This window comes from Cnephaeus nilssonii (genome assembly GCF_951640355.1).
Source record: "Cnephaeus nilssonii genome assembly, chromosome: 11".
In the NCBI taxonomy this organism is placed as follows: domain Eukaryota; kingdom Metazoa; phylum Chordata; class Mammalia; order Chiroptera; family Vespertilionidae; genus Cnephaeus; species Cnephaeus nilssonii.
The window spans coordinates 31,703,831-31,728,405 of NC_137082.1; the positions used below are offsets into that span (position 1 = coordinate 31,703,831).

Consider the following 24,575-nt stretch of genomic DNA (forward strand, 5'->3'; position numbering starts at 1 on the left):
CCGTGTGTTGATGAAAACACCTTGGCGGCTGCAGTGGCTGCAGCAGCAGGGTAATGGGGCTGGTGCCTTCCCTTGATCAGCCCGGTCACCTGAAATCCCTCGAGGGGTCCCAGATTGGAGAGGGTGCAGGCTGGGCTGAGAGACATCTCCCCCCCCCCCCCCCCCCCCGCCGGTGCATGAATTTCATGCACCGGGCCTCTAGTATCAATAATAAGCAGTGAAAATAACCAAAGAAATGTTGACTTAAATAATTATTCTATAATAGAAGAAATGAAGTGTACTAAACAAACTACAACCTAATATGCTCATTAAATTACTTCCATTTTCAAGATATTTCAGTACATCCTAGAATTCATTGAAAGCCACTCAATATCTCCAAGAACAACATATAAGCAATATTTTATAAACTATGGAACAAGGAGAACATATGGTAGATCTTACATGAGACAGAAATTTAAACAAAACGGAATTGCTGTGAGAGATTGTCAAAACAAGAGTCATCAGACTAGGGAGAAAGAAATGCAATGGAATGCACAGAAGACAATTCACATAATAAATCTGTAAGGTTTCAACTTTGCTAGTACATCAGAAAATATTTTTAAATTACCAATTTTGGTCCATTAACCTTTTCTTCTGAAGATATGTGTATTTACATTCACACCCACTTCCTTCTTGATAGTCGTCTTACACCTAAAGTAGTCTTTATGTTATTATATTTACATATTGCATGTAGTGCATGTCAAAACTATGCAAATCTCTGTTATGTAGGCTCAGAAAAAAATATATATATATGGTAAAATGTTATCAGGATGCAGAATTCCAAATATAGGGCTTCTAATAAGACTTTTAAGCATTTTATTAAATTGGCATGTGTTAAGAAAAGCCCACTGGTACTGGATGGTGTCCAGCAATTACACAAAAGACCATAGGTAAATCTGGAGAAAAAAATACCAATATATAATAGACAAGCCTGGAGGAAGTACACAGCATGCCTGCAGGGACTAACACAGGCAGGACAAGACAGGATGCAGGAAGCAAGTGGCAGTACACAGAATGTAGGCCTATATTAGGATCATGTGGCATGCCTTGGGGTTCTCGAGCTAGGTCCAGATTATTCAACTCAAACAAAATTAGCAAGGTTTGGCTAGCTCTTCAGAAATCTTACATGAGGGGCATACAAAATGAAGACCCTAAAGTGCAAAAAAACAAAAACAAAACAAAAATAACAGACTACTGTTCACAAGGACTGCTGGAGAAACCATATAAAAAAACTTACATTCACTTGGAACACTGTAAGCTGGTGTCTGTGTGCAATAGGGTTTCATGGGAGTTCAGTTCAAAACTTTTTAGCTACATAAAATAAATGCCAATGCTGAAACACCATACACTTTTTACTTAAACTTTCAAATATACTTCTAGATATGTTTTTGGAACCACCATAATGTCCCCAGCAGGTATGATAAAAGGAAGGAAACATATAAATTATGGATAAACTCTTTACACATTATTTAAGGTTTAAGGTCTCTGGGTAAAGGATTGCTAATGATCTCATTCCATTGCATTACAAATTGTAAGCTGAAACCTTGAATGAGGTGGGGAAATGTTAACTCTGATGGCATATTAACACCTTATTCATTACACATCACTGTTAACATATTTAAATTAAAACTCTTTATTGCCCAGCTGGTATGGCTCAGTGGTTGAGTATCGACCTATGAACCAGGAGGTCATAGTTCCATACCCGGTCAGGGTACATGTCCAGATTATAGGCTCAATCCTCCAATGTGGAGCGTGCAGAAGGCAGCCTATCAATGATTCTCTCTCATGATTGATGTTTCTATCTATTCTCTCCCTCTCCCTTCTTCTCTGAAGTCAATAAAAAAATATTTTTAAAAATAAATAAATAAATAAAACATTTTATGAATGAGAATATATAAAGTTCACACGTATCCTATGGAACAAGGAAAACATATGGTAGGTCTTACATGAGACACAAATGTAAACAAGACAGAATTGCCATGAGAGATTGTCAAACCCAGAGTCACCAGATTAGGGAGTAAGAAATTCAATAGAATGCACAGAAGACAATTCGCATAGCATTACAAACCCACTGGTTCAAAATACACATTACAAGCATTTATAGAAGCATGAAATGAATTGAGATTTAAATCACATTACTATTTGTGTTTCAAAAAATCACAAATACTGTCATAATAAAAAGGATACAGTGTAGGAAATAACATTTTTTTCAAATATCCATGCCCTTGGTATTTTCATTCATACTAAAAAATCATGTAACTTTCCTTACTGGATTCTCTAAAGTAAGTATTATGATTTAAAAGTGTTAAAAGTGTTTGAAAAGTGTTATTGACTTTATATTTGCATGGCTTCTATTCAATATGAATTCACTAAAGTTCCATGAGGCTTGATAAATAGTTAAAACTTTTGCCACATTCTTTAAATTTGTATTATTTCAGTCCAGCATGGATTATGTGATATTGACTATGGTTCCAATACTGGGTAAAGGTGTTGCCAAATTGTCTACACTTGTAATGCTTCTCTCTGGTATGAATTACTTGATATTTAGTGAGGTTTGGGCAATGGCTAAAGGTTTTTCTATATTCTTTACATTTGTACTAGAGGCCTGGTGCATGGGATTTTTGCACTGGTGGGGGGCATGGCCTGCGGGGATCAGCCCATGTGGCAGCACCGCTCATCCCGGTCAGCTGAGCAGCTGTGGACCCGCCCTCTGAGCAGCTGCTCCAGCTGTGGTAGCAGCTGCTGTTTCAGTCAGCTGAGCAGCGCTCCCACTGTGGGAACGCTCTGACCACCAGGGGGCAGCTCCTGCATTGAGCATCTGCCCCCTGGTGGTCAGTGTGCATCATAGCGACTGGTTGACCAGTCGTTCTGCCATTCGGTCACTGGGCTTTTATTATATAGGATTGCTCCCATCCAGTATAAATTCCCCAATATTGAATAGAGCAGAGGTTAAAGGCTTTGTAACACTCTTTACATTTGTAAAGCTTCTCTCAGGTATGCATTCTCATGTTTGGTAAGATTTGAGCAGTGGGTAAAGGCTTTGCCACATTCTTCACATTTATAAGGCTTCTCCCAAGTATGAGTTTTCTAATGGTCCATGAGACTTGAAGAATTGTTAAAGGCTTAGTCACATTCTCTACATCTTAAGGCTTCTCTCCAGTATGAATTCTCTGATGTTGCATAAGTTGTGAGGCCCAGATAAAGGCTTTGCCACATTCTCTACATTTATAAGGCTTCTCTCCAGAGTGAATTCTCTGGTGTTGAGTAAGATTTGAGCTCCGAATAAAGGCTTTACCACATTCTCTACACTTATAAGGCTTCTCTCCAGAATGAATTCTCTGATGCCGAGTAAGGGTTGAACACCGGTTAAAGGCAAAGCCACATTCTCTACATTTATAAGGCTTCTCTCCAGAATGAATCATCTGATGTCGAGTCAGATGTGAGCTCGAGATAAAGGCTTTGCCACATTGTTTACATTTATAAGGCTTCTCTCCAGAGTGAATTTTCTGATGTTGAGCAAGATTTGAGCTCTGGGTAAAAGTTTTGCCACATTCTCTACATTTATAAGGCTTCTCTCCAGAATGAATTCTCCGATGACTGGTAAGGCTTGAAGATTTGCTAAAGGCTTTGCCACATTCCCTACATTTATAAGGCTTCTCTCCAGAATGAAGTCTCTGATGACTGGTAAGGCTTGAATACCACTTATAGGCTTTGTCACATTCTCTACATTTATAAGGCTTCTCTCCAGTATCAAGTTCCTGTTGTAGAATAACATGGAAATGTAACTTAGAAACATTATCACATTATTTTTTTTTACTATATTTTTATTGATTTCAGAGAGGAAGGGAGAGAGAAATAGAAACATCAATGATGAGAGAAAATCATTTATCAGCTGCCTCCTGTACGCCACCTACTGGGGATCAAGCCTGCAACCTGGACATGTGCCCTTGACTAAAATCGAACCCAAGACCCTTCAGTCTGCAGGACGATGCTCTATCCACTGAGCCAAACCAGCCAGGGCAATTATCACATTCTTTACATTTGTAAGGCTTCTCTCAATAATGATTTTCTTATGTATATATACATTGGATAATTGACTAAAGACTCTCATACTCTGATTATACCTGAAAGGCTCTTCCCCAATATGAGTATTTTCATGTTCAGTAAGATTTAATAATGGTTTGAAAGATGTGTCACATTCATTACATTTATCTGTCTTGTCTACAGCACGAATATTCTGAGGTATAACAATATTTGAGCTTTTATCAAAGACTTTCTGAAATTTATACTTCATCTGTGAAACTAAGTTCTCTGATGGTTATTAGAATTTAACCCTTTAGTTAAATTCCTAGATTTACTACATTGATGACTTCTTTATTCATTATATGCACTCTAGTAATCAATGAAGATAGAAAAGCCTTTAGTTCAAGTTCGAATATCATTGCACATGTAAAGTTGTGTCTGATCACCTATTCTGATACCTATAAGGCCATAATGGTTGAATATAAAACCTAACACATTTATGAAAATTATAGCGTCTGGAATAAGAAAGAATATTTTTTCTGTGAAGGAATAATTCAAACTTGGTTAAGGGATTTACAAATTCAGTCACAATTTCCATCTTCATGTTTTAAATGATTGATTTTTACAAACATATAACTTAAACAAATCCTACATTAAATCATCCAAAGACTTATTTACACAATGGACTAGGTGACTTCTCTGATGTTCCAAATTTTATTTCAGAGAATATTTATTTTTAAAAGGTTTCCTTTGGTGTTTGCATTCAGAATCACATTGTTCTTCCAAGGTAACTCAAAGTAAAAATTTCCAAAATCTGTTGGCAGCAAGGATATTATATGGGTAATTGTCCCAGTTTGCTTATATGCATCATGACATCTTTTTTTCTCTTCATATTGCCCCAGACATCCCAAAACTATGATTAAGTGTAAATTCTCAATGCCACACATTGTACACCTTACCTGTAGCATATTCCAACACGAATTCTCGATGCCTGGTTTTGGTAACAAGCCCTGGGTGACTTGAGAAGACGTAACTGAAATATAACAAATGAATTATAACACACTACATTCAGGTAAGTAATGTACAGAATTAATAACTGGCAAATATAATATAATGAATTAATGTACAGAATTAATAACTGGCAAATGTAATGTACAGAATTAATAACTGGCAAATGACTTCAGTGAGATGGCAGAAGAGGAATCACCTAAATTTTTTCTCCATGAAGATGGAAACTTAATAACAATTACTGACCCAATTACCTTTCAGAGTACCTAAGAGGTCAGTTCAAAGATCACAGCACACCCCAGAGGGGAAAAATAGAAAAGGGTCATATCAAAGAGGGAAGTTGCTTGTATTTGCTCCCAATACCTGGTCACCCTTTCTGGCACACTACAAAATGACTGTGAGATACCTCCCAATCCTCAGTTTCTTCTCAGAAGAAAAACAAGAGTGTGCACTGTATGTCCAATGGTCTGGATTTTTTGCAACTGCCTGTGGAACTTGCTTCTGTTTTAAATGACACAGATTGCTAAGGGAATGGCAATTTACCATGAATGCATCGTGGTGGCTGCTAAGAAAGAGAGTAATTATTCAAGCACCAAAGATACTGTTGTGCTGAAGAAAGACATTAGGATTGGGAATATCATGTGCTCTAAATAAAAGCAAAATATATTTTAAACTGGGAAGTTACACAAAACACACATATGCAGGCTTCTGGTCTAGATGGTGTAGGTAATTGCGGCACTGGCATCTTCCCACAACCACACTAAATAAAACAACTAAACTACAGGAAAACCATCATTCAGAATCTCCAGAAACCGAGCTGAATGAAGTTCTACAACTAAAGACATAAAGAAGAAGCCTCAGACAGACTGGTATCAGGTGCAAAGTCACAGAATGGGTGGGGACTACATGATGAATAAAAATCAGAAGAAATATTTCAGCTGCAGAGGTCACACCTGAGGAGTGACGGGTCCCAGCCCCACAGAAGGCCCGCCAGCCCAGGGTTCCAATGCCAAGATGAGATGTCCCCATTACTATGGCTGTAAAAACGAGCAGGCATTGTGGCTGAGTGAGGCAGAGAGCTGATGGAGTCCTAGGCAGTTCTCTTTTATGGGCTCGTGCTCTGACTTACTCAGACTCATGCCCTCTGAGCTCCAGAGCTGGGCAGCAGCTTGAAAGGCACCAGGGACACACAGGGAAGAACAACAATGTCTGACCTAAGGATGAGGGCTGGAGATGGAGCTTTTTCCCAGAAGTCATGGCAGAAGTTTGGTAGAAGTCATTCTTCCTTTTCTGAGACCTTCACCCACATAGCTGGCAGAAAGGCTCCATAGCTGAGGATCAACCGGGCTCAGACTTTTCACCCCACTCTGCAGATTTTCTCAGAACCTGCCCCATGAACTTGTAGGAGGCCCACCCAAGCTGTTTCAAGTGGTTTTCCATAGAAACAGCCCAAATAGGCTTATGCTTCAGTCTTTACTACAATGTCTCAAAGAATCAGCATCTGGCCTCAGTGTGCCTTGTACCTCTTGCTAAGTAGCCCCAGCCCCAAAACTATATAATGTTTAATTATTGGGGTAAATACCTAAGACATATATAATACTGATGTCAAGTATAAATAAAATATTAAAAAATGATAGAAACACACACACCAATTGCACTTTCCAGAATAGGTTTGACAGGCCATTAAAAACCTACCATAGCTGATTGTTATTTGTGTTCTCTTGTACAAAGAAGTTCATAAAGAAAGGGATAATGCCTGCTTCTAATGGGCTTACATAGTAACAAGAGATCACAAGGTTTACGAAAAAAACAGAAAAACAGTCCAACCAGAGTCACAAATAAGTCTCCATAAGTTGGTCCTAACTTAACAGCGATCTGTTAATTACCTGACAAAGAATTCAAAACAACCATCTTAAAGAGGATCAATTTGTACACAGAGGAAAAAACACAGAAAACTAAATTACCATCAAAACTATGCATGACAAAACACTAAATTATCAAGGAGCTATGCATGAAAAAATATACAAAGGCAGAAAGTATAAGAAAGAACCAAACAAATATTGGAAGTTGAAGTACTCAGTACCTGAATTTAAATATACAATAGAAACATCAGCAACAGACTTGGTCAAGCAGAAGGAATAATAGGACAACTTGGCCACCTATGCCCCACGCTCCTGGGATGTGGGAACCAAATTCCAGTATCTCAACCACTTCTTTACAAACTACTTACATGAGGCAAAAAAGAGAACTGGTTTAACCTAACATTCCTCACCAATGTGCACAGTTTCCCAGGGTCCGCAAGAAATGCAAGAGTAGCCAGGTCATGCCACCCTCACACTATTAGGGGAAGACTTTAGTTCTCACTGCAAATATGATGGCAGATCAAAGGAACACAAGGAGAACCCGTACATGATGCAAGAGTGTAAGTGTTGGAGAGGGTCTGTCCCTCGAAGACAGAAACAGAAATAAACCTGACCCTCTCCAAAATCATTTCCCATTGAAGCCAATCTTCCCAAAACATATTTTAACCTTTTGCACTTGGATGTCGAGTGTGACTCGACATGGTTAGCATCGGTAGCAGCTCTTTTTATACTCTTTGAATGCATCAATAATTTGAAATATAAAAAAATCCAAATAATTAAGTTTGTACGAAAAGAAACTCCAGTTTTTTATTCTACTGCCGCGCTTTGTAAAATCTGGGGTATTTAAAAAATTAAATCCCGAGTAGAATAAAGGAATCGAGAAAAAAAGCAAGCGAGTGCAAAGGGTTAAAGCTTGCCTTCCTCTGTGACTTTTGACCTCTCACCTGGGTTGTCTGCTACCTTCATTCCCACCTACCTGGCTGGCTGGCTATCGTCTCTTTTCTCTTCAACTCCCAGGGCTCCATCGTGTGCTCCAAAAAGGTGACCAGGTCTGGCTTAGACACAGCAAGCCCTGTTTATTAGAAAAAAGGAACATGAGATTCTAATGGAGATTCTCCAATTTCCAATCCAGCCCTGGGTTCAAGTAAGAAGATAGGACATTGTACAATATCAGAGTATTTTAGAAAATTATTTCCCAAAATTTTATTTTCTGACAGCACCTTTATTATACCAGAAATATTTAAAGTTTTCAGATCCTGAGTTCCACTTCCAAATACATGAGGAAGCCTTTCTGTTCTGCACCAGCAAAACTTCAATTTCTTTCATTGGGAACACAGATCTGAAACTCTCATACAAAGCAGAAGCTCACCACTGACACTGTACTAATGAAGAAAACAAAACCCTACAGGTGGAGGAGAAATTCTGGAAGGAAGTGGTCCTCACCCAGGAATACCAGGTTCCTGTAGTTCTGCAACATCACATCCATGTAGAGTTCCCGCTGAGCTGTGTCCAGGCATGCCCACTCCTCCTGAGAGAATTCTATGGCCACATCACTGAAGGTCAACTGTCCCTGAAATTGAAAGATACAAAGCAAAACAAAAATTAACGCATTACTCAAGTAAACATGGACAGAGGTCACAATGTGGCCCAATTAAGAACACAGAGTGAACAGAACTGGTTTTGACCTAAGAGAGAATCCTGAATTATCCAATAAGATCATTTTTATCTTCTCCAGTGTATTTTGAGAAAGGAGGATGACACATCATTTACAAAACCACTGTAGAGGCTTTCCTTTTCTGGAAATTTTAAAAATAAAGGCATCAACACAGGCATATCCATTTTTGAGTGCTATATTTGAATCACACAGGATCAAGTGTATATAGGTGGAGAAGTCATTCTGAGTGAGAACACCATAGTACTTCTAAAATATCAATGTGCAAAAGAAGGAGCTGGAGATCCACAAAATTCAGACCCTGATTCAGGAGTTCTGGGGTGGGTCCCGAGTTTCCAGCTCACTTAAAACTATGGACACCAATGAGTCTGCTGCATGTGCCATACCTTTAGGCAGCACAGAGAAAGAAAACACAGGAAAGAAATTCGTATGCAGGACTTTGAGTGAAGTGTTTTACTGAATTTACAGATCTCATACATTAGTAAGCCTAGCAATCACAATCATTCTTTAATGATTACTATGTACTAGATATTATTCTAACCATTTTATATATATACTAGGGGCCCGGTGCATGAAATTCATGTACCGGGGGGTAGGGGGTCCCCCTCAGCCTGGCCTGCACCCTCTCCAATCTGGGGTCCCTCTTGCAATCCAGAACCACTGGCTCCTAAGCACTCACCTGCCTGCCTGCCTGATGCCCCTAACTGCTCCCCTGCAGCCTGATGGCCCTAACTGCTCTCCCCTCCTGGCCTGATCCCCCTAACTGCCTAACTGCTGTCCCCTGCTGGCCTAACTGCCCATCTGCTCTCCCTTCCTCTCCACTCCTTCAGACCCTGATGCAGCAGTGCTAAGAGCTCTCCGCTAAAGCCCCACCCCCATCCTGATGCCCCCCTCCGGGCCAGGTGGCACAGCGGGCCTACACACGCCTCTGCCAGGGGGGCCATCCCGGCCCGGCCTGACGCCCCACTCCGGCCAGGCAGCGCTGCGGACCTGCACGCACCTCCAACGCCTCACGCCCCAGTGGCACAAGTCTCCGCCCCCATCCCCTCCCACCAGCTCCTGTGCATGCACAGCCTGTTGAACAGTTGTGACTGAGACACCGTTAGGACCAATTAGCGTATTACTTCTTTATATATATATATAGATAGATTGATTAATAAATCTCATAACAAATCAGAGAACAATGAAAATATTCTTTGCTTAAGAGAATATTTTGTAAACCATTCAGCAAATAGTAGAGCCTGGATGAAAACAATATACAAATGCAACCCTCATAATGTTCACAGTTGTTGTTACTAGAGAATAGAAACAAAAAGAAAGAGCTCAAATAATGTTAACATTTTCTGCAAAAAGACAAGACATAATAATGGAAATGATGTACACATTAAATGTCACACAAATGATACATTTTCATGTCAAGAAAATTACCCTGAAATAAAATCAAGATTAATTCCAATTGTGTTAATCTCACAAATCTCTTCATGGATGAGTCTTTGTATTTTATAAACACAAAAGAAAGGTAAACACACAATGATGTAAAATAAGTTAGAGCTATTCTTTCATATTCTTTTATTGCTATTTTTGTTTTTAATCTTCACCTGAGGATAATTTTCCATTGACTTTAGAGAGAGTGGGAGGGAGAGAGGAAGAGAGAGAAAGAGAGAGAAATATTGATTCGTTGCTTCCAGCACACACCCTTACATGGGTTGGGAATCAAACCTGGGTCATACCTGTGCATGGGAGGACACTCCAACCCACTGGTGTACACTGGCCAGGGCACCTTTTATTTCTTGGATATTTTTTATCTCTTGTGTGGACTTGTATTTTATAAATTTAACTAGAGGCCCAGTGCACAAGATTCGTGCACTTGGGGGGGCGGGTGTCTCTCAGCCAGGCCTGCGCCCTCTCGCAGTCCAGGGCTCTCAGTCTGGGACCCCTCGCTCCTTACCGCCTGCCTGCAGCAGAGGTGGGAGAGGCTCTTGCCACAGCCACTGCACTCACCAGCCGTGAGCCTGGCTTCTGGCTGAGCAGCACTCCCCCTGTGGGAATGCACTGACCACCAGGGGGCAGCTCCTACATTGAGCATCTGCCCCTGGTGGTCAGTGCGTGTCATAGCAACTGGTCATTTCACCATTCGGTCGATTTGCATATTAGGCTTTTATTATATAGGATACTCTTGAACATCCATTTGATTTTTATAAACTTTTATGAAAATACAATGTAAAAATAAAGAAGAGGGTGTTTGTGATGTTTGTTGAATACAATAAACATTTACAGGTTTGAGGCCTCACTGATAAAAGCCTCCATTTGCAAAGGTAGTATCGCCAGTAAACAATAACAACAAAAAAGCCTTTATTTCTCAAAGCAACCTACAAATAAAGAGAAACTGAAGAGAAAAAGGTTCCAGATGAAATGTGATTTCTTATGTATAACTCTCAAAAATTTCTCCAACTGGCTGGTATGACTCAGAGGTTGAGTGTCAACCTATACACCAGGAGGTCACAGTTCAATTTCAGGTCAGGGCATATGCTTGATTTGCGGGCTTGATCTCCAGTATGGGATGTGCAGGAGGCAGTCAATTGGTGAGTCTCTCTCATCATTGATGTTTCTATCTCTCCCTCCCTCTCCCTTCCTCTCCAAAATTAATAAAAATATATTTAAAAATAATTTTTCCAAGACCCTTATTAAGAATAAAGAAAAAAGGTCAGCGCCCTCAGCCTCCGCCGCCGCCGCCCCTCTGCCAGCGCTCCGGCGCCACTCGGCCGGCGGTCTCCGCGGGAGGGGCGGGCGGGTGGCTGACGGGGGCGGCCGGCGGTCCTGCGCGCTCGGCGGCGGCGGGGGCTCCATGGGGTCGGCGTGAGGCGGCCGGCGCTCCGAGGCATTCCCGCTGCTGCACAGAGGGGACCGTCTCCCGTGGACGAAGTTCCTGGAGAGCGCGGCTGAACAGCTGGCAGTAGTTTCCCCATCCCGTCTCTTCATTTTCCTTTGTGCAGCATTTGGGAACCTCCAGAAACCATGAACATGAACAGCATTAGTAATGAAGAGTTTGACTGCCACTTCCTCCATGAGGGCTTTACTGCCAAGGACATCCTGGACCAGAAGATTAACGAAGTCTCCGCTTCGGACGATAAGGATGCCTTCTATGTCGCGGACCTGGGTGACATTCTAAAGAAACACCTGCGGTGGCTAAAAGCTCTTCCGCGGGTCACCCCCTTCTATGCAGTCAAATGCAATGACAGCAGGACCATCGTGAAGACCCTGGCTGCCATCGGGACGGGCTTTGACTGTGCCAGCAAGACTGAGATACAGTTGGTGCAGAGCCTCGGGGTGCCTCCGGAGAGGATCATCTATGCAAACCCTTGTAAACAAGTGTCTCAGATTAAATACGCCGCCAGTAACAGAGTCCAGATGATGACTTTCAATAGTGAAGTCGAGCTGATGAAGGTTGCCAGGGCACATCCAAAGGCAAAGCTGGTTTTGTGGATTGCCACCGATGACTCCAAAGCAGTGTGTCGTCTCAGTGTTAAATTTGGTGCCACACTCAAGACCAGCAGGCTTCTTTTGGAACGGGCCAAGGAGCTAAACATCGATGTCATCGGTGTGAGCTTCCACGTGGGCAGTGGCTGTACTGACCCCGAGACCTTTGTGCAGGCCATCTCCGATGCCCGCTGTGTCTTCGACATGGGGGCTGAGGTTGGCTTCAACATGTACCTGCTGGATATCGGTGGTGGCTTTCCTGGATCTGAGGATGCAAAGCTTAAATTTGAGGAGATCACCAGTGTAATCAACCCAGCCCTGGACAAGTATTTTCCATCAGACTCGGGAGTGACACTCATAGCTGAGCCGGGCAGATACTATGTTGCATCAGCTTTCACGCTTGCAGTTAATATCATTGCCAAAAAACTGGTCTTAAAGGAACAGATGGGCTCTGATGATGAAGACGAGTCGAGTGAGAAGACCTTCATGTATTACGTGAACGATGGAGTGTATGGGTCCTTTAACTGCATCCTCTACGATCATGCGCACGTGAAGCCCCTTCTGCAGAAGAGGCCCAAACCAGATGAGAAGTACTACTCCTCCAGCATCTGGGGCCCGACCTGTGACGGCCTCGACCGCATCGTGGAGCGCTGCGGCCTGCCCGAGATGCACGTGGGGGACTGGATGCTCTTTGAGAACATGGGTGCTTACACCGTGGCTGCTGCTTCTACTTTCAATGGGTTCCAGAGGCCGACGATCTACTACGTGATGTCAGGGCCGACATGGCAACTGATGCAGCAAGTCCAGAACCGCGACTTCCCACCCGAGGTGGAGGAGGACGCCAGCGCCCTGCCTGTGTCCTGCGCCTGGGAGAGCGGGATGGAGCTCCTCCCAGCAGCCTGCGCGTCGGCCCGAGTTAACGTGTAGATGCCATTCCTGTAGCTGTTACGCGAGTGTAGCTTGACTTAAGGATTGGGGGGACCACTTAACTTAATGATTGCTAGTTTGAAATGTCTGTAAGTGGGGGTGACACAGATGGAACAAGGTGGAAGGCCTAGGCGACGGGGTCACACTTATGTGTTCCTATGGAAACTATTTGAATATTTGTTTTATATGGATTTTTACTCAATTCTCAAACGTGCTACTGCAGAGCGCCCCTCAGCTGCCAGGCAAGCATTTGTAGCTTGTGTGTTGGCAGAACCAGCCGAGGCTGAGTGTTGTGACCTGTTTTACCAATAAAGTTCCTTGGAAATTGGGAAGAAAAAAAAAAAGAATAAAGAATAAAGAAAAAATATTAAATCCATAGTTCAGGGACCTGGCAGAGAACACCTGCACCAAATGAAAATAAGGTGCAAAGGAAGTGACATCAGGTGACTGAAGCACATAGAAGAACAGATTATCAATAACCTTAGTGTCCACATATACCTTCCACATTCTGTAAATCTAACAGTGCATTTAAAGAGTAAGACTTTCGAGAAAATGGCCGCCAATTAGGCAGACCTGTGGTGCATCTCGTCCCAGGGCCAGACTGGAAATACAACTAATATGGAGAACATTGAGGCTAAAAATGGCAGCAGAGTGAGTGGATGCTGCATGGACATGCTCCTAGGAACAAATTGGAATTACAACTGAAATACAAAAAACAAAAAAAACAACAACAAAAAAACCACACCTTGAATAGTTAACAGAAGACTAGCTGGAGAGAAACCTGATCCCCAAGGATGGAAAGTGGAGACCACATAGACAGGTAGGAGGAGGGAAGTGTGAAGGGACTGGCCAGGCGCCCACTGATAGCAGCTGAAGTCCTGGAGAGATATCTCAGCTGTGGGGGGGTTACCACTAAAGACTCTGGGATCTAATCCCCAAGCTGGGCCCCCCAGAAGAGAGCACCAGAACTGAGAAGGGTACCCACATAATATCTTGCAGTGAAAAGCAGGAAAGTTGCTGTCTGCCAGGGAGAGATGGTTGGAAAATCAGGCACCCTCTTAAAGGGCCAACATTCAAATTCCCTGTGGAGCCACCCACTTTCTTCTTTGGCAAAAGGAGGCAGAGTGGACTGAAGCTGTGTGAGCAGAAGCCAGGATTGGGAACCTGGGAGTTAGAGCTCAGAATGCAGACACCTTCTGTTTCCTCTGGGGAGTTATCCCCTTATGCAGCGGAGGACATCTTTCCCACACAGATATTTGCCTTACCTGGGGGGAAGACAGTTTCCCATCCTATTGGAAAACACTTTGTCACCTAAGAGATTAAAAATAACAAAGAGCCTCCAGGCAGAAGCAAGTGCCCCACCCTGCTGAAAAAAATCTCTTGCCACACCTGAGGATGATTGCCTGGGGGCAAGACAAGAGGAATCCTATCAGTCTGTAGGCAGAGGCATTCTCTGGAGGCTTTGAGTCTTTGCCTGACCTAATTAGTCAGAAACAGTGTTTGATACTATCCTTCAAGAGAGATTGAGAGGTGTAGAGGATCTACCTAATACATAGTCACAAACCCAAACAGGCAGCCAAAATGAGGAGACAAAGAAACAACCCCCAAATGAAAGAACAAAAGAATTCTCCAGAAAAAGAGATAAATGAAGCAGAGATAAGAAATTTATCTGAAACAGGTAAGAGTAATGATGGTAAAGATGCTTAACAGCAGCCCTAATTGGTTTGGCTCAGTGGATAGAGCATCGGCCTGCGGACTGAAGGGTCCCAGGTTCAGTTCTGGTCAAGGGCATGTACCTTGGTTGTGGGCACATCCCCAGCAGGGGGTATGAGGAGGCAGCTGATCAATGTTTCTCTCTCATCAATGTTTCTAACTCTCTATCTCTCTCCCTTCCTCTCTGTAAAAAAATCAATTATATATGATGCTTAACAGCATGAGAAAAGATACAGTAACTATGAAAACAAAAATAAAGAATGATAGAGCACAAATAAACACAATGGAAGGAATACAGAGCAGATTAGGGAAAGCTGAGGATGGAACCAGTGAATTAGAAGACAGGGTATAAAAAAAATATCAATCAAAAAACTGAAAAAAGAAAAAACAATTTAAAAAACAGGAGGACAGCTTAAGGGAGCTGTGGGACAACAAGAAACATAACAATATTAGAATAGCAAGTGTGCCAGAAAAGGCAGAAAGGGAGAAAAGGATAGGGAATGTGTTTGAAGAAATAATGGCAGAAAACTTCCCTAGCCTGGTAAAGGAAAAAGTCACACAAGTTCAGGAGGCACAGAAAATCCCAAGCAAGAAGAACCCAAACAGGCCCACACCCAGACACATCATAATTAAAATGCCAAAAATTAAAGACAAAGAGAGAATCTTAAAGGGAGCAAGAGAAAAGCAAACTGTTACCTATAAAGGAGCTCCCATAAGGCTGACACCTGATTTCTCATTAGAAACTCTAAAGGCCAGAAGGAAATGGCATGAAGTACTCAAGGTAATGGAAAGCATGGATCTGAGACCAAGATTACTATATCATTCAAAATAGGCGGTCAAATAAAGAGCTTCCCAGACAAAAAAAAAAAAATGGCTAAAGGAGTTCATCACCACCAAACCAGCATTATAAGAAATGCTAAAGGGACTGCTGTAATGAAAAGAAACAGAGAAACCTAGGCATGCAGAATTAAAATGGCAATAAATAAATACCTCTCAATAATAACTCTAAATGTAAATGGATTAAGTACTACAAAAAGGCATAGGGTAGCTGAATGGATACAGAAACATGACCCAACTATATGCTATCTACAAGAGACCCACCTCAGAACAAAATGCATACACAGGATGAGAGTGAAGGAATGGAAAAAAATTTTCCATGCAAATGGAAAAGAAAAAAAAGCTGGAGTAGCAATACTCATATATGACAAAATAGACTTTAAAATGAAGGCCATCACAAGAGACCACAAAGGTCACTATAAAAAGAAAGAACTCTTACCATATGCAGCAAATGGATGGAACTGGAGAGTATTATGCTAAGGAAATAAGCCAGTCAGAGAAAGATAGTATCACATGATCTCATTCATATATGGAATCTAATGAAGAAAATAAACTGATAAACAAAAAAGATAGAAAGACATAGAAACATGGAACAGACTGACAAATTTCAGAAGGAAGGTAGGGCCGGGGAGGTGGATAAGGAGTGATTAACTAGGGAATTTTATATGCATATATGGACACAGAAAATAGTGGTGAAGGCCTGGGAGGGGTGGGTTCAGGGTGGAGGGGGTCAATGGGAAAAACAAACCGAGACATCTGTAATACCTTCAACAATAAAGGGGGAAAATGAATTCTTAAAAAAAAAAAAAAGTAAGGCTTTCTTACAATGTACTGAGCAAGTTTCTTCTAACGATTTTTCCTTTTCATAACTTTCTGAGGCAACTTAGGCAATCCTGATTAAATATGCATTTTCTCAATCCTGTCCTAAAGATCACATATTGTAGCTACATAAACCTAAAACCTACATTTCCCTTCTACACAACCTATCTCAATAGAAAACTTGGATAGCAATGCCTGCCTATGTTGGTCTGTCACAAAGAAAATGTTTTCGCCGAAACCGGTTTGGCTCAGTGGATAGAGCGTCGGCCTGCAGACTCAAGGGTCCCAGGTTCGATTCTGGTCAAGGGCATGTACCTTGGTTGCGGGCACATCCCCAGTAGGGGGTGTGCAAGAGGCAGCTGATCGATGTTTCTCTCTCATCGATGTTTCTAACTCTCTATCCCTCTCTCTTCCTCTCTGTAAAAAATCAATAAAAATCTATTTTTAAAAAATAATAAGAAGAAAATGTTTTCATAAGTTGACAGTGCAGGGGTTCAAAACAAGGCACCCTAAGATGTGCTTCAATGGTCTAAGGATTATGTTGAGCTAAAGGCACCAAGACCCTGTGGGCTCAAGAGAAACTTCTGCTCTCCCTTCAACTACCCAGAAGAATTTAAATTAGGAGCCTGGCCCATGATACATGTTAAAACCAAAAATGACTTTTTACCTATCTAGGTGGTAGGCAAACTAATACTTCTCAACACGTGCTCTCTGGTCAAAGATCTTCTGAAGTCCCAAGGTGCATTAACTGATCCCAGGCTCAGAATATCTTATATACCAAATTTCCCTTGCAGTCTCGGAACCTCTTTCATGGGGGGTCTCTGACTCTGTCATGCATGTGGGGCTCCCATACATGTCACATGTATCTGATTAGACCAGCTAAAAGAACATTTATGGTAGAAGAAATATCCTCCTCCCCAAAAATGGTCATTAATTTATGGTGAGAGTTCTTCATTCCCTATAGGGGACCAGGATGGAAACAATAAAGAAAAGGTTGTGGGACATAAGAAAAAAGTATCCCTGAGACATATAGGGAAGTCATCACACCTCAGCTCCCTACTCAAAAATGCAGAGGTAGCTGGCTTTATCTCCTTTCCAAATGCCTGCTTCCCTGCAGTTGTTGAAACTACTGATGCCCAGGAGCAGTTGATCCGGGTTTGACTGCTACATGAACTTCCAGGGGTGGCTCTAGTGAACCACACTGCCATCGTTTCCCCATAATGCAGGCGCTAACAACCTAAAATCCCAGTTGGTAAAGGAAGTCAACCCACCCTGAAATGGAAAATTCCACAAGCAGGCCATCTTGAAAAAGCCCACTTTTTCCTAAGCTTATCAAAGCCAACAAGCAACCCTAGGTAGTTAGTAGATAAAGGGTTGGCCTGGGAACTGAAGGGTCCCAGGTTTGATTCCGGTCAAGAGCACAAGCCTGGGTTGTGGGCTCAATCCCCAGTAGGGGCCATACAGGAAGCAGCAGATCAATGATTCTCTCTCATCATTGATGTTTCTATCTCTCTCTCCCTCTCCCTTCCTCTCTGAAATCAATAAAAACAAAACAAAACAAAACATATATATATATATTAAAGCAGCCAAGCAGTGCAAGTCCTGAATTGGTTCAGAGAACATTCCTTTCTTCTGCGTTTTCTCCCTTATCCTCAAACATAAGCCTAATAAAATTTGGCCAGAAATTTCTCTGCTTGTTACTCTTGATTTCTGTATTCAGAAACCCCAAAACACCAAATGCCAGTAACATTTCAAAGAGGGAACTTGGACAATAATAAGGAAAAAAAAAAGTAAGTAGTTGAAAACTAACTTGCTTTTTGCAAGATCATCAGAAATAGAGAATAAAGACTTGCAGCTTCTAAATCCACCAACTTTAGAAAGAAATGCAAACACAGAACTGACCCAAGCAGGGCGTTTACCTGAGGAGCAGCCATGTTGTCCTCTTCCTCCTCCTGCTCTGGGTTATTTCCTCACGGAAACATATGTTGAGGAATCACACCCGTCTCTTGAGAATATGTCTTGCTTCCACACTCATCGGCAGAAGGACCAATGAAAAATGTCACACTCCGTTGTCCTTGTCACAGGAGAGATTCAGAAACAAGGAGATCCTACATGAAGCTTGACCTGTGAGTTTCTTCTCTCCCGTCTACCCGGGATGTCCCCTGCCACAGACATACACAAATTTCAACCCAGCAATGAGAACAGGGGCTGTTCTCCTGCCCCCTCCATATCCAACAGAGCACCCTGCTATCTCCCCTGGACCAAACCTGGCTCTGAACTCTCACAAAGGCCTTGGGGCAAAGAGCCCTTCAGCTAAAGACTGGCCTCACTTTTGAATCACCTGGAGCACCACACTAAAACAATGACGTTCCACCCAGACCAGTTGTCCAACCCTGTGGGGGAGGGCACAGAAATGTTATTTCTTATCATCAAATGATCTAATGGAAGGAGACCTTTTAGCTAAGCATTTCTTCTACAGCTTTAATGTACAGGCAGAACCCTTGGGGATCAAGGCCCCTTCTAAAAAGCTAGGATGCTGTAATCGGCAGTGAGGCCCATGACATGGCATCTTTAGTTCCTGCTGGAGGTCACTTTGCTCCTCGAGACCTGTTTTCAGTAGGGAGATACTAGACACAACACACCTGAGACCTGTGTAAGAACTTGGGCTAGGAACTTCTAGAAGGGCAGGATCCCAGGGTGGATTCCTAGAGCTGGAGTTGTTCTGGAATGGGCATGACTAAGTTATGGGGTATTCTGCAAGTGCAACAGGGAGGGGGAAATCACCTGGTGGCAACAGGGTTGTGTGAGGGGCCTGCCTCAGAATCCTTCCCAAACTATCCTGAGTCCCCAGGAATTCACCCCGTCCCCTACCAGGGACCAAGTGGAACAACAGGAAAATCTCCTGCCTGACCCACTGCCCACAGATGAGTGGAGCCTCAACCTCCAAAGGACAAGGAGAAGAAAGGCGTTAACATTACAGCTTTGTTTGAAAATGAACCAAAGGAGCATAATCTAGAAGCCTGTCAAGATATGAGAGTATTCACAACCCACTCATTTTCACTTTCTCCAACTGACCCCCAAATACATATTGTTGTTCTTGTTACTATTTTAATATGGTAAGAACACTTCACGTGGGCTCTACCCTTTCTATAAAATTTTAAGTGCACAATATAATTGTGTTAACAACAGGCACAATGTTGTACCAAGGATCTCTGGAACTTATTAATCTTCAAAAAATCAAAATATGTATCCCTAAATAGCAACTCCCATTTCCAGTCTCCCTAGCCTCTGGCAACACTAATCTTTCCTCTAATGTTTGTTCCTGTGGGTTTGACTATCTTGTGGGAATTCTAAACCTGGATTTATACAGGGTTAATATATTAAAAGTACTTACTATGACACAGAAGTTTAAAATCTGTAAACTTAATAGTCATATGATTAAACGTAAAGGAAGGAAATAGGATTAAATTAATAAGAAAAAGCCCCCAAATCTGATGCAATCTAACAAACACAATTGTTATGAAAGAAATAGAAAAGAAATTCCTAAAATACAAGATTCACTATAATAAACCCTCAGAGCAGCCAGCCCTGAATCTTCATGGGGGAGTTTATGCTTTTAACTTCGGGTAAGCAGGTAAACAGGCCCAAGTCATTATTTCTCATTAACATTGAACCAGTTTATATCACCAGTGTTCTGGGGAAGAAAAAAAATAGTACCTTTTCCCTCTATGCATATCTCTATGTCCAGATTTTTTCTTTTTCAAAAAGATATTTTTTAATGATATTCTTGAGAGAGAATGAGAGGGAGAGAGAGAAATATCGATGTGTGAGAAAAATATCCATCCATAGCCTCCGGCCAACAAACATGAAACTTGGATGTGTCCCCTGACCAGGAATCAAACTGGTGACCTTTCGGTGCACAGGACAAAACTGAAACAATACTCAAGCAACTGAGCCATGCCAGCGAGGGCCAGATTTCTGCTATTCATGAGGACATATTTCATGATGCTCTTATTTTAACCTGATTATCTCTTTAAGGATCCTATCTTTAAAAAGCGTACTATTCCAAGGTACTGATTAAAACTTCAAGTCCTGGCTGGTTTGGCTCAGTAAATAGAGCCTCGGCCTGTGGATCGAAGCGTCCCGGTTGGATTCGGATCAAGGGCACATGCCCAGGTTGTGGGCTCGATCCCCAGTAGGGGGCATACAGGAGGCAGCCGATCAATGATTCTCTCATTGATGTTTCTGACTCTCCCTCTCCCTTCCTCTCTGAAATCAATAAAAGTATATTTTAAAAAAAACTTCAATACCCCTACCTGGCTAAGCTCTCAGTGCTGTTTCTGACTCTGCTGTGTCATCCCTTTCTCCCTTTCCATTCCTGCACTGGTCTCACCCAACTCGTTTTCTCCTGACTCCATCTTGATAGGCAGACTTATAATCTGATGGAGCACCTGAACTAATCTGAAAAGTAATCATATTATTTTAAGTTTTAGAACACATATACTTATGTGAATAGGGGGGTTAAGTTTTTCTTAAACTTCCTTTTCAAGGCCTTTGCAAGTGATTAAGGAGGTGACTCAGCTGTGAGTCCAGCAAGCAGAACCAATAAGCAGGGTCAGACTGATCCACCAGGAGTCAAAGCATCATCTCATCCTCTGATGAAAATAGCTGATGTCTGGGGACCTCCAGGGCTACACGTAGCTGCTTTCCTTCCCAGCCTCACCCTCGCCCCTTCCCCTTTATAATCCTGTCCCCTGCACCTTGCTGGAAGACAGGATTTGAATGCTTGTAAGCGCCCTGTCTTCTTGATTGGCTGGCCTTCTCAATAAGCGCCTAATATGATTCAACCCTGCCTTCCTTATTGGCAGCACGAGCCCACCCGGGGGTTTCCCTTTAACAATCTGAAGTGACTTGCCCATTGTGGCCCCCACTTCTGCTAACCAAGGACTCCTCTTCCCCTTCAAGTGTTTGGACTTCTCCCATTCCTCCATGGTTCTCTATTTGCTACTTTCCCGAGTTCCTCTATCACACTTACCATTGCTTTACAAGGCGCTCCCGAATCCTCAACTTTGCCATCTCTCTATGGACCCCTCACTGACTGTTTTGCCCTCTCACTACTTGATCTCTTTTTCATTATCTCTTTCTCATAATCCTCCTCTCCCTGAATTAGTCCTCTCTTCCTGGCCTCCCCTTTGAAGGCACTGCTTCCTAGTAATAACATAGGGAAATTTCTTGACAAGTGGAAAAAGGGAAACTGAGACAAAATCATCAGACAAGGCCAACACTTTGAGGAACTCACAGCCAGCCAATACGTCACAAGGCTTTATCTTCCCTAACCCAGGACACTTAGGAGCAAATGACTTACACATTCCAGACTGTCCCAGGGCCCTCACTCCTGGGTCCCAGTCCACCTTCAATGGCATTCTTGAAAACAAAACTAACCAGAAAATAACCCTGGCCCCTTTACCCACATTTTGATGAATCAACGTATGAAAAAAGGACACATCGGAAAAGCTAATGACTGTTCTGTAAAGACCCTCCCCTGAGACCTCCCCTAGGATTCCAGCCTGCCAGGGGCAGATTTTAAAAAGAGCCTCAAGGCAAAGGATCCAGGCAATGCTGGAGAACGCCCCACCCACACCCACACCTTTCCCTTCCCTGACTTCTTCCTCCACAGGCAAGCACCTCCTAAAAGCCAAGGGGCCACCCACAGGAGACTTGCAGCCAGGGAAGCTCGTCTGAGGTTTACCCCCTGAACCTGGGTCCAGGGACGCCTTTTTGCCCGGACTTCCCAGGGAACTCACTTCTGCCACCGACTTCAATTTCTCAGAGAGCCAAAGCAGCCGGGCTTAGGTTCTCTCCTGTTGCCTCTTTTATCCTAAGGCCTTCTTTCACTTCACTGTCCCAGGCTCTAATAAACATACTCTCAAAGCCACCTGGGCTCCTGGTGTGAAATCTTTCCTACAGGAAGCCAAGAACCCACACACCACCCGTGGCCCAGACCCCGACGGGTAACATTGGGACACCCAGTGTTTTTCTAGCCTAAATCCCATCTCACGGACACGTGTGCCCTTCCTTGGCATCTGGCCTTTTAGTGACTAAATGGAGAGTTGGGGGGGAGTCTCCGGAAAGAACGTGGGGGCGGGGGGGCTGTAGAATCCCGGGCCAAGGAGGAATCCAACAGGCCTGGAGAGTCGCGAGGCTGAAGGAGGGGCGCAGCGGGTTTGAGTCCATCTCCCAAGACTTTAACTGGCCTCGGTGGGAAGGCTCTCCCGTGGGAGATTTTAGGCAGGAAAACTGAGCGCGGGCGGGCGGGGTGCAGTGGCCCCAAGAAGGAAAGTCCACAGGCAGGGCGGACGCAGAAAGAGTTTAACCAGAAACTAACGCGGAAACCTCAACGCAAAAGCAAAGCCCTCGGGGTCCCAACCTTTCACGGGGACGGGAGACTTGCCGCCCTGGGAGAGGCGGGCTTGGGGATTTCAAAGTCCATCGCGACGCCCAGGACTCACCTGTATAGGACCTGGGGTGGAGATGCTCGGGTTTAAATGAGAAAAACCAAAAACCGCAGTTGCCTTCCCTCTGCCTAAACCGCTTCCGGGTTTACAAGAAACTGCGCGTGCGCGCCTGGAGATGACAGGGGCAGGGGCGGGGCTTGGAGCGGCCAGGGCAGTGGGCGGGGCTCGGAGCGGACGGGGCGGTGGGGACCCGGATAGGGTGGGGCGGGGCCCGGGTGGGGCGGAGCCGTCCTACCGGGACCGCTCACCCAGGAGAGGGGAGGGCGCGGCTGCGCCCGGGACAGGGATGTGAGGCGGCGCTCAACCACCTGGCGTGGCCTCAGTCTCTGTGGTTCAGCCAGCTGGAGAGTGACAGGACGGGCCAAAGGGTGTGGCAGGCCTTCCCCCCAAAAAAAGAATGTGGTGGAACGGGGCCCAGAGCCGCCTTGATTGCTGGAGGGTGGAGCCGAGCCCCCGGGATGATGGCAGGGTCAGCTCCGCGGGGGGTTATGGCTGGGCCCCGGCTCCAGTGTGTTCAGTGTCTTTTTGGCCTGTGAAGCAGGGCTATTTCCTGCCCATTTTAAGTAGATGTTTCAAACAGTTTAATGTAAAATTTACTTGGAGTCCCGTGGGCCACTTATGTTGAAAGCTAAAATGTCTTTTTTTTTTTTTCTTTTTTTTTAACAGGATGACAACGGATTTACTCAAAACCGCTAGTGGGCACACCTGCGCGTCTTGGCAGAGATGCCAGCTGACTCCAGCTCCGAGTTCTGGGAACCTGGACTTCCATAGCGAGTTGTGGGGGAACGATAACCATCCAAATAAGCAATTTCATGAAGCAAGGAGTCTGTGCAGACGATGCAAACTTGAATGTAAAATTAAAAATTCTACCTGTATGAAATTACAAATTCTACCTTTGAAAAACATGCCATCACATGCCAACATCTGCCAGGACACCATTTCCATTACTAGTCCCCATACACCCTGTGCTGTCCTGTGCTCAGTTGCAGAGAATTTTATAAGGACAAGATCTGAAGGGATGAAGCATGTGATATTTTTTTTTCTAAGCATGTGATATTTTAAGTCACCATCTATGTGTGTGTTTTTCGTTAAAAATACAGCAATAAATTTTACAAAATAGATATAAATTGTATTATTCTTTACATATTCAACACTTGAGGGGAATGATAAACTCAAATACCTATGTTGATAGACTGCTATGATATTGTAATTCATTTGTCATTATTTCTAATATATATATATGCAATCTCAAATTTCTATTTATCCAAGAGTAACTAGAAAGAGTACTTTTTATCTATTTATTTGTTATACTTTAGCCTTTTGTGTTTGTTTTCTATTCATGAGGTTCTGTCAGTGTGGATAATAAATGCAGTAAAGAATATATACCTGCCGAAACCGGTTTGGCTCAGTGGATAGAGCGTCGGCCTTCGGACTGAAAGGTCCCAGGTTCGATTCCGGTCAAGGGCATGTACCTTGGTTGCGGGCACATCCCCAGTAGGGGGTGTGCAAGAGGCAGCTGATCGATGTTTCTCTATCATCGATATTTCTAACTCTCTATCCCTCTCTCTTCCTCTCTGTAATAAAATCAATAAAAATATAAAAGAAAAAAGAAAAAAAAAGAATATATACCTTTCTAGTAGACACTTGGATTTGTTTTCATCTATAGAATATTTTTGTAATATT

General features: G+C 43.2%; 2 protein-coding genes across 5 annotated transcripts; one reads left to right on the top strand and one right to left on the bottom strand.

Moving 5' to 3' along the window:
- Nucleotides 1-220: 220 nt before the first annotated feature.
- Nucleotides 221-22,992, bottom strand: LOC307107275 (uncharacterized protein). 4 transcript variants are annotated; one of them, XM_079784416.1, is made up of 7 exons: nucleotides 22,887-22,969; nucleotides 18,297-18,539; nucleotides 15,998-16,034; nucleotides 8,376-8,502; nucleotides 7,909-8,004; nucleotides 5,022-5,095; nucleotides 221-3,797 (listed from the first exon to the last, which is right to left on the bottom strand). In XM_079784416.1, exons 3-7 carry the CDS (start codon nucleotides 15,998-16,000, stop codon nucleotides 3,183-3,185), a joined length of 915 nt encoding a protein of 304 aa, XP_079640542.1. In that variant the 5' UTR covers nucleotides 16,001-16,034; nucleotides 18,297-18,539; nucleotides 22,887-22,969; the 3' UTR covers nucleotides 221-3,182. The 4 variants fall into 4 exon arrangements, with proteins under 4 accessions (XP_079640542.1, XP_079640541.1, XP_079640539.1 ...); XM_079784415.1 differs by lacking the exon at nucleotides 15,998-16,034 and having other exon boundaries at nucleotides 18,297-18,451; XM_079784413.1 differs by lacking the exon at nucleotides 15,998-16,034.
- On the top strand, nucleotides 11,392-13,333 carry LOC307107708 (ornithine decarboxylase-like). The gene has a single exon (XM_079785141.1). The coding sequence runs from the start codon at nucleotides 11,620-11,622 to the stop codon at nucleotides 13,006-13,008; it is 1,389 nt and encodes a 462-aa protein (XP_079641267.1). The 5' UTR covers nucleotides 11,392-11,619; the 3' UTR covers nucleotides 13,009-13,333.
- Nucleotides 22,993-24,575: the final 1,583 nt, after the last annotated feature.

What these genes read in the sequence shown, in the direction of transcription:
- LOC307107708 (XM_079785141.1), top strand. Translation starts at nt 11,620, where the DNA reads ATGAACATGAACAGCATTAGTAATGAAGAGTTTGACTGCCACTTCCTC.
- LOC307107275 (XM_079784414.1), bottom strand. An exon ending in GACGATAGCCAGCCAGCCAG is followed by an intron (nt 5,096 to 7,908) that starts GTAGGTGGGAAT and finishes GTTATATTTCAG; the next exon opens with TTACGTCTTCTCAAGTCACC. An exon ending in CGTGTTGGAATATGCTACAG is followed by an intron (nt 3,798 to 5,021) that starts GTAAGGTGTACA and finishes ATTCTACAACAG; the next exon opens with GAACTTGATACTGGAGAGAA.